This window comes from Lycium barbarum, chromosome 2, assembly GCF_019175385.1.
Source record: "Lycium barbarum isolate Lr01 chromosome 2, ASM1917538v2, whole genome shotgun sequence".
Lineage (NCBI taxonomy): Eukaryota > Viridiplantae > Streptophyta > Magnoliopsida > Solanales > Solanaceae > Lycium > Lycium barbarum.
The window spans coordinates 125,438,258-125,449,953 of NC_083338.1; the positions used below are offsets into that span (position 1 = coordinate 125,438,258).

The 11,696-nt window shown below is 35.3% G+C and overlaps 2 protein-coding genes across 2 annotated transcripts; both read left to right on the plus strand.

Moving 5' to 3' along the window:
* Positions 1-299: 299 nt before the first annotated feature.
* On the plus strand, positions 300-953 carry LOC132627098 (inactive LRR receptor-like serine/threonine-protein kinase BIR2). The gene has a single exon (XM_060342199.1). It carries the CDS (start codon positions 300-302, stop codon positions 951-953), a length of 654 nt encoding a protein of 217 aa, XP_060198182.1.
* A 200-nt stretch (positions 954-1,153) lies between these two features.
* Positions 1,154-2,422, plus strand: LOC132627099 (F-box protein At3g07870-like). Its single transcript, XM_060342200.1, has 2 exons — positions 1,154-1,386; positions 1,419-2,422. The coding sequence occupies exons 1-2, from the start codon at positions 1,154-1,156 to the stop codon at positions 2,329-2,331; spliced, it is 1,146 nt and encodes a 381-aa protein (XP_060198183.1). The 3' UTR covers positions 2,332-2,422.
* Positions 2,423-11,696: the final 9,274 nt, after the last annotated feature.

Sequence of the window (11,696 nt, forward strand, 5' to 3'; positions counted from 1 at the left end):
TATGCACACACCATTGGAGGTAGACGATTGTTGAAAAAGTCATGGTACAGTGCTATGTAGAGGAAACAAATGTAAACTCTGAGCCTTTTTGGATTTGGATTGCAAATAGAAGTTAAGGAATCAACATACTCTTCTTAATTACTACATATAATAACTACTACTACTTAATTAAAATGCACCACCTTGACTGGAGTTTATACCAAAGACCATTTCTTCATTCATCACGCGTACTCTCTGAAGAACTCTATTTAGACAAATGAGTAACTAGCAAAAAAGACTTTTATCTTAAACTTTTCACCATGGCAAAACCTACAATATTTTTGCACGTCACACATCTTTTTCTTTCATTTTCAGGGGTACTTCACAATGTTACTGCAGTAGCAGTAGTTGAAGATGATATTAGGTGTTTACAGGGACTAAAGAACTCGTTAACGGATCCTAATGGATATTTGAATTCGTGGAACTTCTTAAACTACTCGACAGGGTTTATCTGTAAGTTCGTTGGTGTCAATTGCTGGAACGACCGCGAGAACCGGGTTCTTGGCCTCACACTTCCAAGCATGGATCTCAGTGGACAGCTCCCAGATGCCTTAAAATATTGTTCTTCTGTCACTACCCTTGATCTCTCTGGTAACAGGTTCTCCGGTCCCATTCCCTCGGAAATTTGTAGTTGGATTCCCTTTTTAGTATCTCTCGACTTGTCCAACAACAGGTTTTCCGGCTCTATACCTGCTGAACTTGGAAACTGCACCTACCTGAACAAGTTAGTGCTCAATAACAACAAACTCTCTGGAAATATTCCACCAGCAATCTCTTGTTTAAGAAGGCTCAAGGTGCTCTCCTTGGCTAACAATAATCTCTCTGGTAGCATACCACCATTTTCAGGATTGTCTGACTTTGAATTTAGAGGAAACAGACATCTATGTGGTTGGCGATTAGCTAAATGTGGTTGAAGATGGTAATGTTGAATATTTCTCCAAAGTGTTGAACAATTCAGCTAGTACAGTTGTAAAAAATATTTATATATTGCTCTTATGAATTTGACCAGAGAAATGTCATCTGGAAATTAACAAATCCCACCAAGCCACTTGCTATAATAAATGCTATAAAAGTAAAGTAGCCAAGAAATCCAAACTCCAAAGATGTGTAAGAAATGAGTGGTGAAGCAACATCTCTGGTGGATCTTCCATCCCCAATCTTGTTGGACATTTTCTCAAGATTACCCCCCACCACTCTCTTATATGTCAAAAGCGTCTGCAAAACTTTTCAAGAATTAACCTTAGAGTCCGAATTTTCAAATTTATTACACTCAACATCTCACGCCGGCATCATCATCAACCAATTCGTGGATACCACTGAAGATAACACCTTAAAGTTCTTGAAATTCGTCGTAACACTGAAGATCAGGGTGATAACACTGAAGATCAGGGTACTTGTTCATATTGCCACGATCCAAATGTTGACCTTGATCTTCAACTTTACTTTCCTGTTTCTCCGTTTGAGCTGGTCAGATCAGTTCATGGTTTCGTTTGTTTTAATTACTTCCTTGATTATGTTGATACTATTTACATCCTCAATCCGAGAACCAGAGAGTATATTCTCCTTCCAGAGGCCGAAGGGTCTAGAGAATGGTCCAACGATGTCACTTATGGCTTCGGTTTCAATCCTGTTACATTCGAATACAAAGTGGTTAGAATTTACCAAGAGGAAATTTTTGATGATGATACTAGTTATTACAAGTCTGAAGGTCAAGTCTACACAATTGGCAAAGGGTATTGGAGAAGTGCAGGACATGTCATGTTCTCTTTCATGCCATATGGGGTGAACCTCTATGCAAAGATTCATTGGTTGGTTTATGATGCTAATGGAAATGAGTTAATATGTTCGTTTAATTTGGAGAGTGAGTTGTTTGAATCATTCCCCACTGCTCCAGGGTACACTGAGGAAAGGTACCAAAATTTGCAAAGTTTGGGAGTTTTTGGACGTAGTCTCTGCGTGTGTGATAATTATGCGGATACTCATTTTGAGGTATGGGTTATGAAAGATTACGGATTTTCTAGTTCATGGGTTAAAGAGATTGTCATAAACATTTCTCCAGAATGCAATAATTGGTTGGGCAATGAAATGATTTATTTGTTGAAAGTTTTGGAAGATGGAGAGGTGTTGTTCTTGTGGCGCGACTGGCGTGATGATTTCTTGTTCTTGCACCATCCTGTGAAGAATATTTCGGAAAAGCTTGATGTATGTGGAGGGAACATCTTAGCATGTATCCATGTATCAAGCTCCTTCTCTCTCAAGAGCTTTGAAGCAGAGGTTGTAAATATCTTTTAGAATGTCAAATGCATGTATTGTACTAAAGTATATTCTTACCATTCTGTTTTATTTCTTAATTTTGGTGACTGCCTCTGGATTAAAGAATCTTGGTTAGTAAGTTTCTCTTTAGAAAATGTTTACACTTCATTGGAGGTTGACGATTGTTGCTAGGCCGAAAAAGTCATGGTAGAGTGCTCTGTAGAGGGGAAAAAAGGTAAACTGACAATATTTATCATGTAATATGAAAGAGTAGAAAACTATAGAAAACAAATTAGGACACAAGTGGAGATGGAAATAGTTAGAACAAGATGTACAGGTTTTGGATTGCCAATACAAGTTAAAGGAGTCAACATACTCTTCTTAACTGCACTCTAAATAAAATGCAACACCTTGACTGGACTTCCACACCAAAGACCTTTTCTTCATTCTTCTCGCGTCTTCTCATTTAACTCTATTTAGACTGATTCTCCCACTTGGTTCATGAATCACTTAAGTCTACAATATTTTTACTCGTCACATACTCCTTTTTCTTTCATTTTCAGTGGTACTTCACAATGTTAATGCAGCAGTAGTTGAAGATGATATTAGGTGCTTATGGGGATTGCAGGACTCATTAATGGATCCTAATGGAAATTTGACTTCTTGGAACTTCTTATACTATTCGATTGGGTTTATCTGCAAGTTTGTTGGTGTCAATTGCTGGAACGACCACGAGACACCAACAAACTGACCTATTAATCTAAACAGACTATACTATTTGAAACTCCAACAAGCTGATGAATATTTCGTGTTATATATAAACATTTTTTAAACGTCGTAGTACAGTTAGTGAAAAGAATTACGTACTAATTCTTAGGCAGCATTACATAACTAGACAACAAAAGTTCAGTCCAGGCTTTCATTGCACATACAACAAAAGCCCACCAACCCTCAACATATCTTGTTGGCTCCAATTATATATAGGGACATATTCCGCTTCTTGTACTATAATAGGCTCGCAAGAATCTGCACCTTCTTCTTCAGCTTGTTGTTGATTGTTCCTCTCTGTCAATGCATCAGTGTACCAAATAACAATCTACAGTATCATGTTGAAGAATTTTTTATGTCTGAATTGTATTAGGCTACTTAAGGCAACTTGAGATGATTACAATCATCAATTACATCTCTATTTATACTACTTAAAAAAACAATTCAAAAGTCTTGCACAAATAACTAGATACATATATCACAATTCACTAGATACATGTATCACAAATTCCTAAAAGATTTCTTGAAAAACTAAGAGATAATATTAAAAGACTAAATGATATTCTTGAAATAAGAAAGGACTCCTAGAAAACATAAAAGTCAAGCGACAATCGTCAACCTCCAATACAAGCATAATATTTCATGAATCAATTTCCTATAGAGTACATGTAAGGATCTTAAGTCATGGTATCATTCATTTTCTATTCAACTTAGCAATCAATTTACGGAAATATCTCCCAAAAATAAAGAGTTCCTAATACAATTTGAAGACAAGGTAGCAGCAACATGTATTTTAGAATATACCATCACTCAAACCAAAATAAAGTGATAGTTAAAATATATGTATATATATATATATATATATATATATATATAGGTGGATGGGAGTCTTAATCATGTTGCTACACATCATATATTACTCATCTAGCTAGAATAGCAAGGTATTTACCTAAGCATAGTTTCACAAAGCATGATCTTTTAAAATGGCCGAAAGCTAAAATATTATCAAATGAAACTTTACATTCTGAAATTTCAAAAATAACCTTGACATGATTTATTTCATGAACTTTTCACAAAAACATATTCGGATATAAATTAGTGGCAGAGACTAAGACATGACCACTTTTTACACATAAAACGTATTAAAAAACTGAAAATAGAATAAGGTTTAGGTCTAACCTTTTTGTGGTGCAGTGAACTAGGACGCCGGGGCCTTGAATCTACTCTCTCGTTATGAACAAATCCGAACCTCGACACAAATGAGTTCAAATGACTCTGTCACGGCTAAAGTTCACCGAGACAGAAAAAAAAAGTTTTAGAAGATGATAGTGTATTTTCAAGGTGTTGAATGGCGGCCGAGCTCTTTAAAGCAATAGTATTGATATTGAAATTATGGTAAAACTCGAGTGTCAAAAAGGTGTTTTCGGCAGAGAGTTTAAGATTTATTTATAGGAGAAGAATGCTAGGGTCTGATCTCTTGTTTTTGGGCGGGATTTCTATATGAATTAGCCGTTTGAAATCAAAGTTTAATCTCTAAAAGTTAAATTTTTCTCAAAAATTTCAGAAGTGTTTTGGCCTTTTGTGTTGACCAAATCAGAGAGGATATATAAGGGGATGTTATAGGTGACAATTCTTACCCGGAAATGGAAGACAATGCTCTGCCATGGCTGATGAATATTGGAGCTTTGCTTGAAAGAGGAAAAGGAGGAGACAGGGAAGTGTGCGGCTGATTTGGAATAGAAATTAGGTTTGGAGAAATGAGTTAAAAGAATTATGGGTTGGACTCTTTTGTTGGCTAGTGGGCTACGATTTTGGGCTAGAATGGACAGATTTTAGACATAAACATATAGGCTAAATATTTGGTCTGCTTTGGGGCTCACTTTGGCCGAAATTCATGGCCTTTTCTTTCTTCAAATTAATTTCTTTGGGCTTCTTTATCAATAGCTTGGACTCAATATTATATATAGAAAATAACCTTAATATCTAGAAATATACATAATATTAATAAAGTACTATTTTGAGTAAAATTAATAACAAAGCTACATAAAATAATGTGTCCAAAATATTAATGACCAAGAAGCATAACAAAATTAATCGGAGGAAAAGTGGGACAAAATTGAGTGTCAACAGCTTGCCCCTCTTCGACTGGAGACGATGTAAGAGTTTTCGGGTGAAGAAGTTGACTTAGTAGCCAATTCTGTCCCGACCAACGGATATAAACTTGGAAGAACTTGAGAAAATATGGGTTATAAGAAATGGTGGAAAATATTATGGGGGTAGATGGGATGTTTGAAAAAAATTATGGAATGGAAGGAATGTCGAAAAATTATGGGGTAGAAAGGATGATGGAAAAATTATGGCCGAACCCCGGTTTTGAGTTGCCTACATATCTCGGGTTCCATGAGAATCAGGTCATATGTAGTTCGAGAGAAGCGGTCGATGTCGATGTTGACACCCAATTTTGTCCCGCCTCTCCTCCTGAAATACCTATTTACGCTTCTAATATTTTTGAAAATAAAATAAAAAAATAAAATATATATATTATAATTATTAGCCTCTTATCAATACCGGCACTTCATTATTCTATTATTATTATTATTATTATTATTATTATTATTATTATTATTATTATTATTATTATTATTTATTACTATTATTATAATTCACAATTTTTTTACATTTTTGGCATTGTACCAGCTTACGCACACGCATCGCATTTATCTTTGCATAATTAAATAATAGTATTTATTTTTACTGTGGATTTAAAAAAAATATATATTATTGCACGGCTATTATAACACCATATAATTTTATTACCCGAGTCCTAATAATCACACATTTTGTATTAAACAATATTTTGTCACCCTCGGTATATCATCAATTAAAATGGGTCTTTTATTCAAATTTAAAAGCCAAACTATTTCTTGCACTCAGTCCGTATTTTTGACTTATCGAATCCCAAATCAACTCACAAATATTTCTTGACCAGCCCATATTTTAATCCCAAATTTTAGGCCAGTCCGTGCTCTAATTCACTAGCCATTCTTTTAATACCCGGTCCAAATTGACCCGATCCATAAATGGACCGGGTCCAGCATATTTTTGTTCGTGAAAAGGAAGGGTTTCCCCTTCATTTTTTTTTTCTGATCTCCGCCGTTTCCCCTCTTTCTCTCTTCCTTCCCCTCCTTTCCTTTCGCCGTCGTCTCCCTCACTCTCTCTCTTCCGCTTCATTCTTCTCCTTCCTCTCTCCCTCTTCTCCGATTCCCCCCACTTGCATCGCCACCCCACTGTTTCTCTCTCCACACCCATACCACGTTACCTCCACTGCTCTGCGCACACACCCCCCCACTGATTTTCCCCACCACGTTACACCGCACGCCTCCACTACCTCCATCACACCCCCACTCGACTCTGTTCCACCCACCTCTGACATCCACCATACCCTTGTCCCCCCACGCGTGTTTCCTTTTTTTTTTTTTCTTTCTTCAACACAATACAGAAAAAAAACAGTATAAAAAGGAGGCGAGAATTCCTGGAGAGGGGAGTTTTGGAGAGAGCCCCGAAAAACCCCCCCTAAAGAGGAACGAGTTTATTTTCAGTGAAAATCACCATTGATACTAGTTCATTAGCCGCCTCAAATCTCTATAAAAACCAGTTTCTCTAGTAAATCATAGTCTCAAAATATCTAGTCAAATTCTAGAACGTTTATTTTCGTTTCCTGCTTTTATCTGCTTCGTGTTGTTGCAAATCCGGGCATCGCAAATTCGGATTCGATAGTATTCAGGGTAGATCGAAGATTTGAAGCCTCACTTCGCTGCGCTCGAAGAAGGTAACTTATTCTCTTTAAACCATTTTGTTCACAGTCTGGTCTACATATATGTCTGCTCTGTTTGGTGTTTTAGAGGAACTCGTCTTAATTTGTTTTGTGTACTGATTTTATTTTCTGTTTGTTATGTGTTTGTCAATACTTGTGATCGATAATTAAAACTAAGGATTAGTTCAGAGTTGTTATGCAGTCTTAGTATCATAAGTCTGTTTCTGTTTAGTTTAATGTAATACCATTTGCTTATAGGTTAGCTCAGCTGCTATTGCATTATTATTTTAACATAGTCCAATTTTCAGTTTGGTGTTAGTTTTGTCTGATTAATCCTTAAGTATGTTATTGGCTCTTATGTGAGTTTGGATGCTGTCTATTATCTTATTTGACTGGTGTTCATGGTAATTCATTCTTGGTCATGTATCTTCGCTCCATAAATTTAAATCATGTGTAATGGTCACTTTAATCTGCAAAAAATAGTTTGATTAATAGTGGCTTGAGTCATTGGCACCTATATGAAACTCCGTTACTGTCAGTTATCCTTTATATTCGTATGATTCCCCCCTTTTGATTCAGTTAATCACGAGCCTGTTTAACTGAATGTTAATGAAAGCACATTCATTTGTTTGTCATAGTTAAATAATTTCATAATAATATGAATTATATATGTGGTTGGCTTGCTATTTCTTAGAATGATGTTTGCTTTAGGCCAAGGTCAGTGACTTTTCGTTTATCTTCCAATTCTGGTGTGAGTCTATTTCTGTACTTAATTAGCTGTTCAGTTCAGCTGTCATTAGGACGCACTCAAATGCTTATATGACGTAGTTTTGTTTGTTTCATCTGGTTGTTTGTTTGTGGTTAGTTTATCTCTATTCTGTTTTAATTCAGTTTAAGACGTCGAATGTTTTCTGATTAGTGTTTAATTTATCTTACACTTCTAGTACGCCTGTTATAGTTTGAGTTTATTTATGCTTCATCCTATTTCCTGGAACTTGTTTTGGTTTCATGTTTGGACAATTGGATGAATGATTTAAGTATGAGACCGATTGGAGATTGCTGATTTCTTATAATTTCAATTTGGTTTAGGCAGTTTGCTACTTTGACTAACTGTACATAGTTTAAATTAAGCATTGGTCTGTGTCCTGTTGCCATCATTGTGATCCAAACCTAGCCCAGTTGTTAGCAGGTGAAGGAACTCCAATGTTATTTAGTCTATGTTTTCATTGATAAATTACAAGTTGGTAAAGTATGTAAAGAATTTCTGTCCATTAAAGGTCTGTTAGTTCATCACTAGATTTATTTGTTATCTAGGCCCAAGTCAATCTGAGCTATAGGCTTGATTAATTTAATCACCAGGAGTCATGCGCAAAGTCGTCAAATCTGCCTAAGTATCAATGTGTTCAACAGTATGCTTTTGGATTTCCCCTGTTGGACTTGAATATATCCTCCCTCATTGCATATGGCTGTTATTCTTAGAATGTTGCATGAACATGTCGACTGCCTATTTTTCCCTTCCAAGAAGTCCTATACAAACTTACAACTTTAATACTTGCTAGCTGCTATGTGAAATTGCCTTCCTTTACTTCTACGCGATAAATTGCTATCTTCATTTTATTTGACTCCTAATAGAATAAAGCAATAGAACTGATGGATACCTTCCCTAGTTTAAAGGATGTTATTATTGTTACTGTTAATACATGCAGCTGCGAATGCATAATCGTCGGAAATCATTACTAGTAGGTGCAAAACTAATCAGCTATTGTAACCATTTGATGAGTTAGAAAGAATGATCCAGTCTCGGTATTATTGGGAATTTAATAACTGTTCGTCTATTCAGTCTCGTTTCATTTTCAATGTGATCATTTTGTCTCAGAATTTATGGGCAGTAAATATTCGTACATGTGAATTATATATGCGTGCAAGTATGTTCAGAAAATACATGAGATATACTTAAATATACATAGTTTATACATAATCGATCAGATTTTTTTTTAGTTTATGTTTTTACATATTCGTTGAGCGTATACTAATCCTTTTCTTTTTTTTATGCATGACCATCGCCTACGAGTCCGAGGGACTCATTCTTCTCCCGCATTCTGCGTTGGGCTAAAAGCCCAACGACGTCTCCTCCGTGTCATTTCTGTCCGCAGATAAAAAAAAAGAGGGTTCTGGGCCAAAGCCCAATAAGTATGAACAATCGCAGCAACTTTAAAATGGGCTAAGCCCAATCCCGACAGCAGCAGTCCTAAAAATGGGTCGAACCCGTTTAACTTTTATTTATACTTCTGCTTTATTTTTTTTATTTTCTTTGCTTTTGACTTATGTATTATTTGACTAACACTTTTCTTATTGTATTTTCCCCTTAGCTTAGGAAAATTATGGAAATTAACATGGATAGTTTTCTTTAATAACGGGTAGATAATTTAAGGAAATTAATTATTAAATTCACAAGTTTTTTTTTTATTCTCTTTTTATGTTAAAAACTATTTATAATGCATAATATTTATTTCAAGGATAATTGATTTGCAAAAGCGGCATGGCTATATATTTTAAGTCAAGGGAATCATATTTCATTCTTGCTATCACATACATTTCAAAACGTCATTAATACACATAATAAACTCAAGCATATTTTATGAATATTATTTTCGAGGTTCATCTAATTATATATTTTAGTCGGGCATAATTAAATAAAGAGAAAGAAAACTCATTTCCTTTTGCTTTTCCATCTAAAAAATAGTCTATATTTTTCGATATGTTCATATTCATATTACACTATCTTATTCAAAGTTCAAATTTACAAATCTTCTATTAAAGCTATTACTCATATTCCCATTATCTTTTGCAGGTTTTATTTTAAAATAATATTAGTATTTAAAATTATATCAACATGTTTTTAAGTGTTACTTAGCATTTTAAACCTTCTCCGCTAAACGGCATTTGAAATTTCCTTTCTATTATCATATTTTCTAATTCGTCTTATTCTAGCTAATATTTCTCATTTAAGACCTTAGTAATATCTATAAGCATTATTTTAAATAGTATTATTATATTATATTTTTTCCTTTTTACCTTAATAATAATTTACAAAATTATTTTCTTAAATATTATATCCGCATTTAATCAATTAATTAACCTAAGTTTGGTCGGATAACCGTGAGTTAACGGATTCTAAAGGATGCCTAACCCCTTCCCTTTAGGATAATATAGAGCCCTTACCTAGAATCATATTGGTTACGCAGATTAATAATTGAGGTTTAGTTTTAACTTCACTTTAGTTAATCTCTAGGTGTCCTAATTCACCGTTTAATTAATCAGGTGACGACTCCTTAAATAAAATAAACAGGAATCACCAATACGTCATACTCCCTAAATCAGACCCGGTTAAAATGGGGTGTGACAGTCGACACTGCTTTTTGCCCCAGTGTCGAATTATGGTGAGACTGAAGATTGATGAAGTATCGAGAGAGTTAATGATTGTGAAAAGATGTTGGATGAGTTGTGATTTGTATACTCGAGGGGTTAAAGACAAATGACAACAATGTTCGAGAATGGTACGTATGTTTATAGCCTCCTAATTATAAATGTGCTGCACAACACACCCATAAGTAGGACTCTAGTAGACACGGTACGAGTTACAGGGACAGTGGGATATAGAAAAGTGTTGGATTATGAAAGAGTTGATTGAATTGAGATTTAATGGTGCATATGAAAAAATTATAAAACCCAAGTATCATATGTTTTGGGACGTGGGCAGAGTTCGAGAGTAGATCCGTGACCTTTGCTAGCGAGTTTGATATTTCTCTTCAGCAAGTTTTGCCCCAGTTCACTGCATAACAGAGAGTTCCACGTTGTGTTACGTCTCGCGTATATTGAATTTCCTGTCAAAACTTAAAGTAAATAATTAGCAAATGAAGTACATAAAGTAAAATGTAAAAGTAGAATATAAATTGAGATAAATGTGAAGCCGTATGGCTATGAAAATGAAGTTGTGATGAGTCAAAATAATGTCTCTAGATTCTTGACGTGGTTTCCTCACCAAACGATGTGTTGTAATGCTCAAGCAAAAGTTACCTGAAATTCATGCTAAAATCATTAGTAAAGTCTAGGTAAAGTTGAAAGTGTAAAATTCATAAAGAGTGTAAAAATGATAATAATTATGAGTGTGAGAATGAGGATGAAGCCGTGTGGCTTATGAGATGATGAGGTCATGTGGCCAAATGTTGTCTCTGGTTGTTTTTAGGGACTTGAATGAATGATGCCTCCGATAGTCTTCGGGGACATCATGTCGAGTTCTATAAAATCCTGCAAAACTTCAGGTTAAAGTTGTTAATAGAGTCATAAAGTCATTATAAAGTAAGAATAAAGTAGATGATAAGTGAGAAATAAAGCCGTGTGGCTGAATGATGTCTCCGGTTGTCTTTGGGGACTTGGTGATGAATGACGTCTCCGGTTATTAAGGCGAAGCCAGAGCGGGACAAATGATATTCTTTGGTCATGATTGGTAGACTTGATTGTTGATCTCGTGGTTTTGTCATTCCTGCACTCAAAGAAAAGTTCTTAGTGTCACGACCCAACCCCGTAGGCCGCGACTAGTGTCCGTGCTGGACACCCGTACGTACCCAATAACCCAAACCTGCATATAAGCAGAATATATATATATAAAAGTCGAATGGCGTTACTATCACAGATAAACAGAAATAATGCGTGGAAGCCGATAAGGCTATCACTGAACACATCGACCCAAAACATATACACAACCCACATGTATGTCTGCAGACATTTACGAACAACAAACAAGTCATAAGACGGGGCAGGG

Bases quoted from the DNA above. Each gene is read 5' to 3' on its own strand.
- LOC132627098 (XM_060342199.1), top strand. From the start codon at position 300: ATGGCAAAACCTACAATATTTTTGCACGTCACACATCTTTTTCTTTCA.
- LOC132627099 (XM_060342200.1), top strand. From the start codon at position 1,154: ATGAGTGGTGAAGCAACATCTCTGGTGGATCTTCCATCCCCAATCTTG. The intron at 1,387-1,418 runs CGTCGTAACACT...GGGTGATAACAC, and splicing joins ACCTTAAAGTTCTTGAAATT to TGAAGATCAGGGTACTTGTT.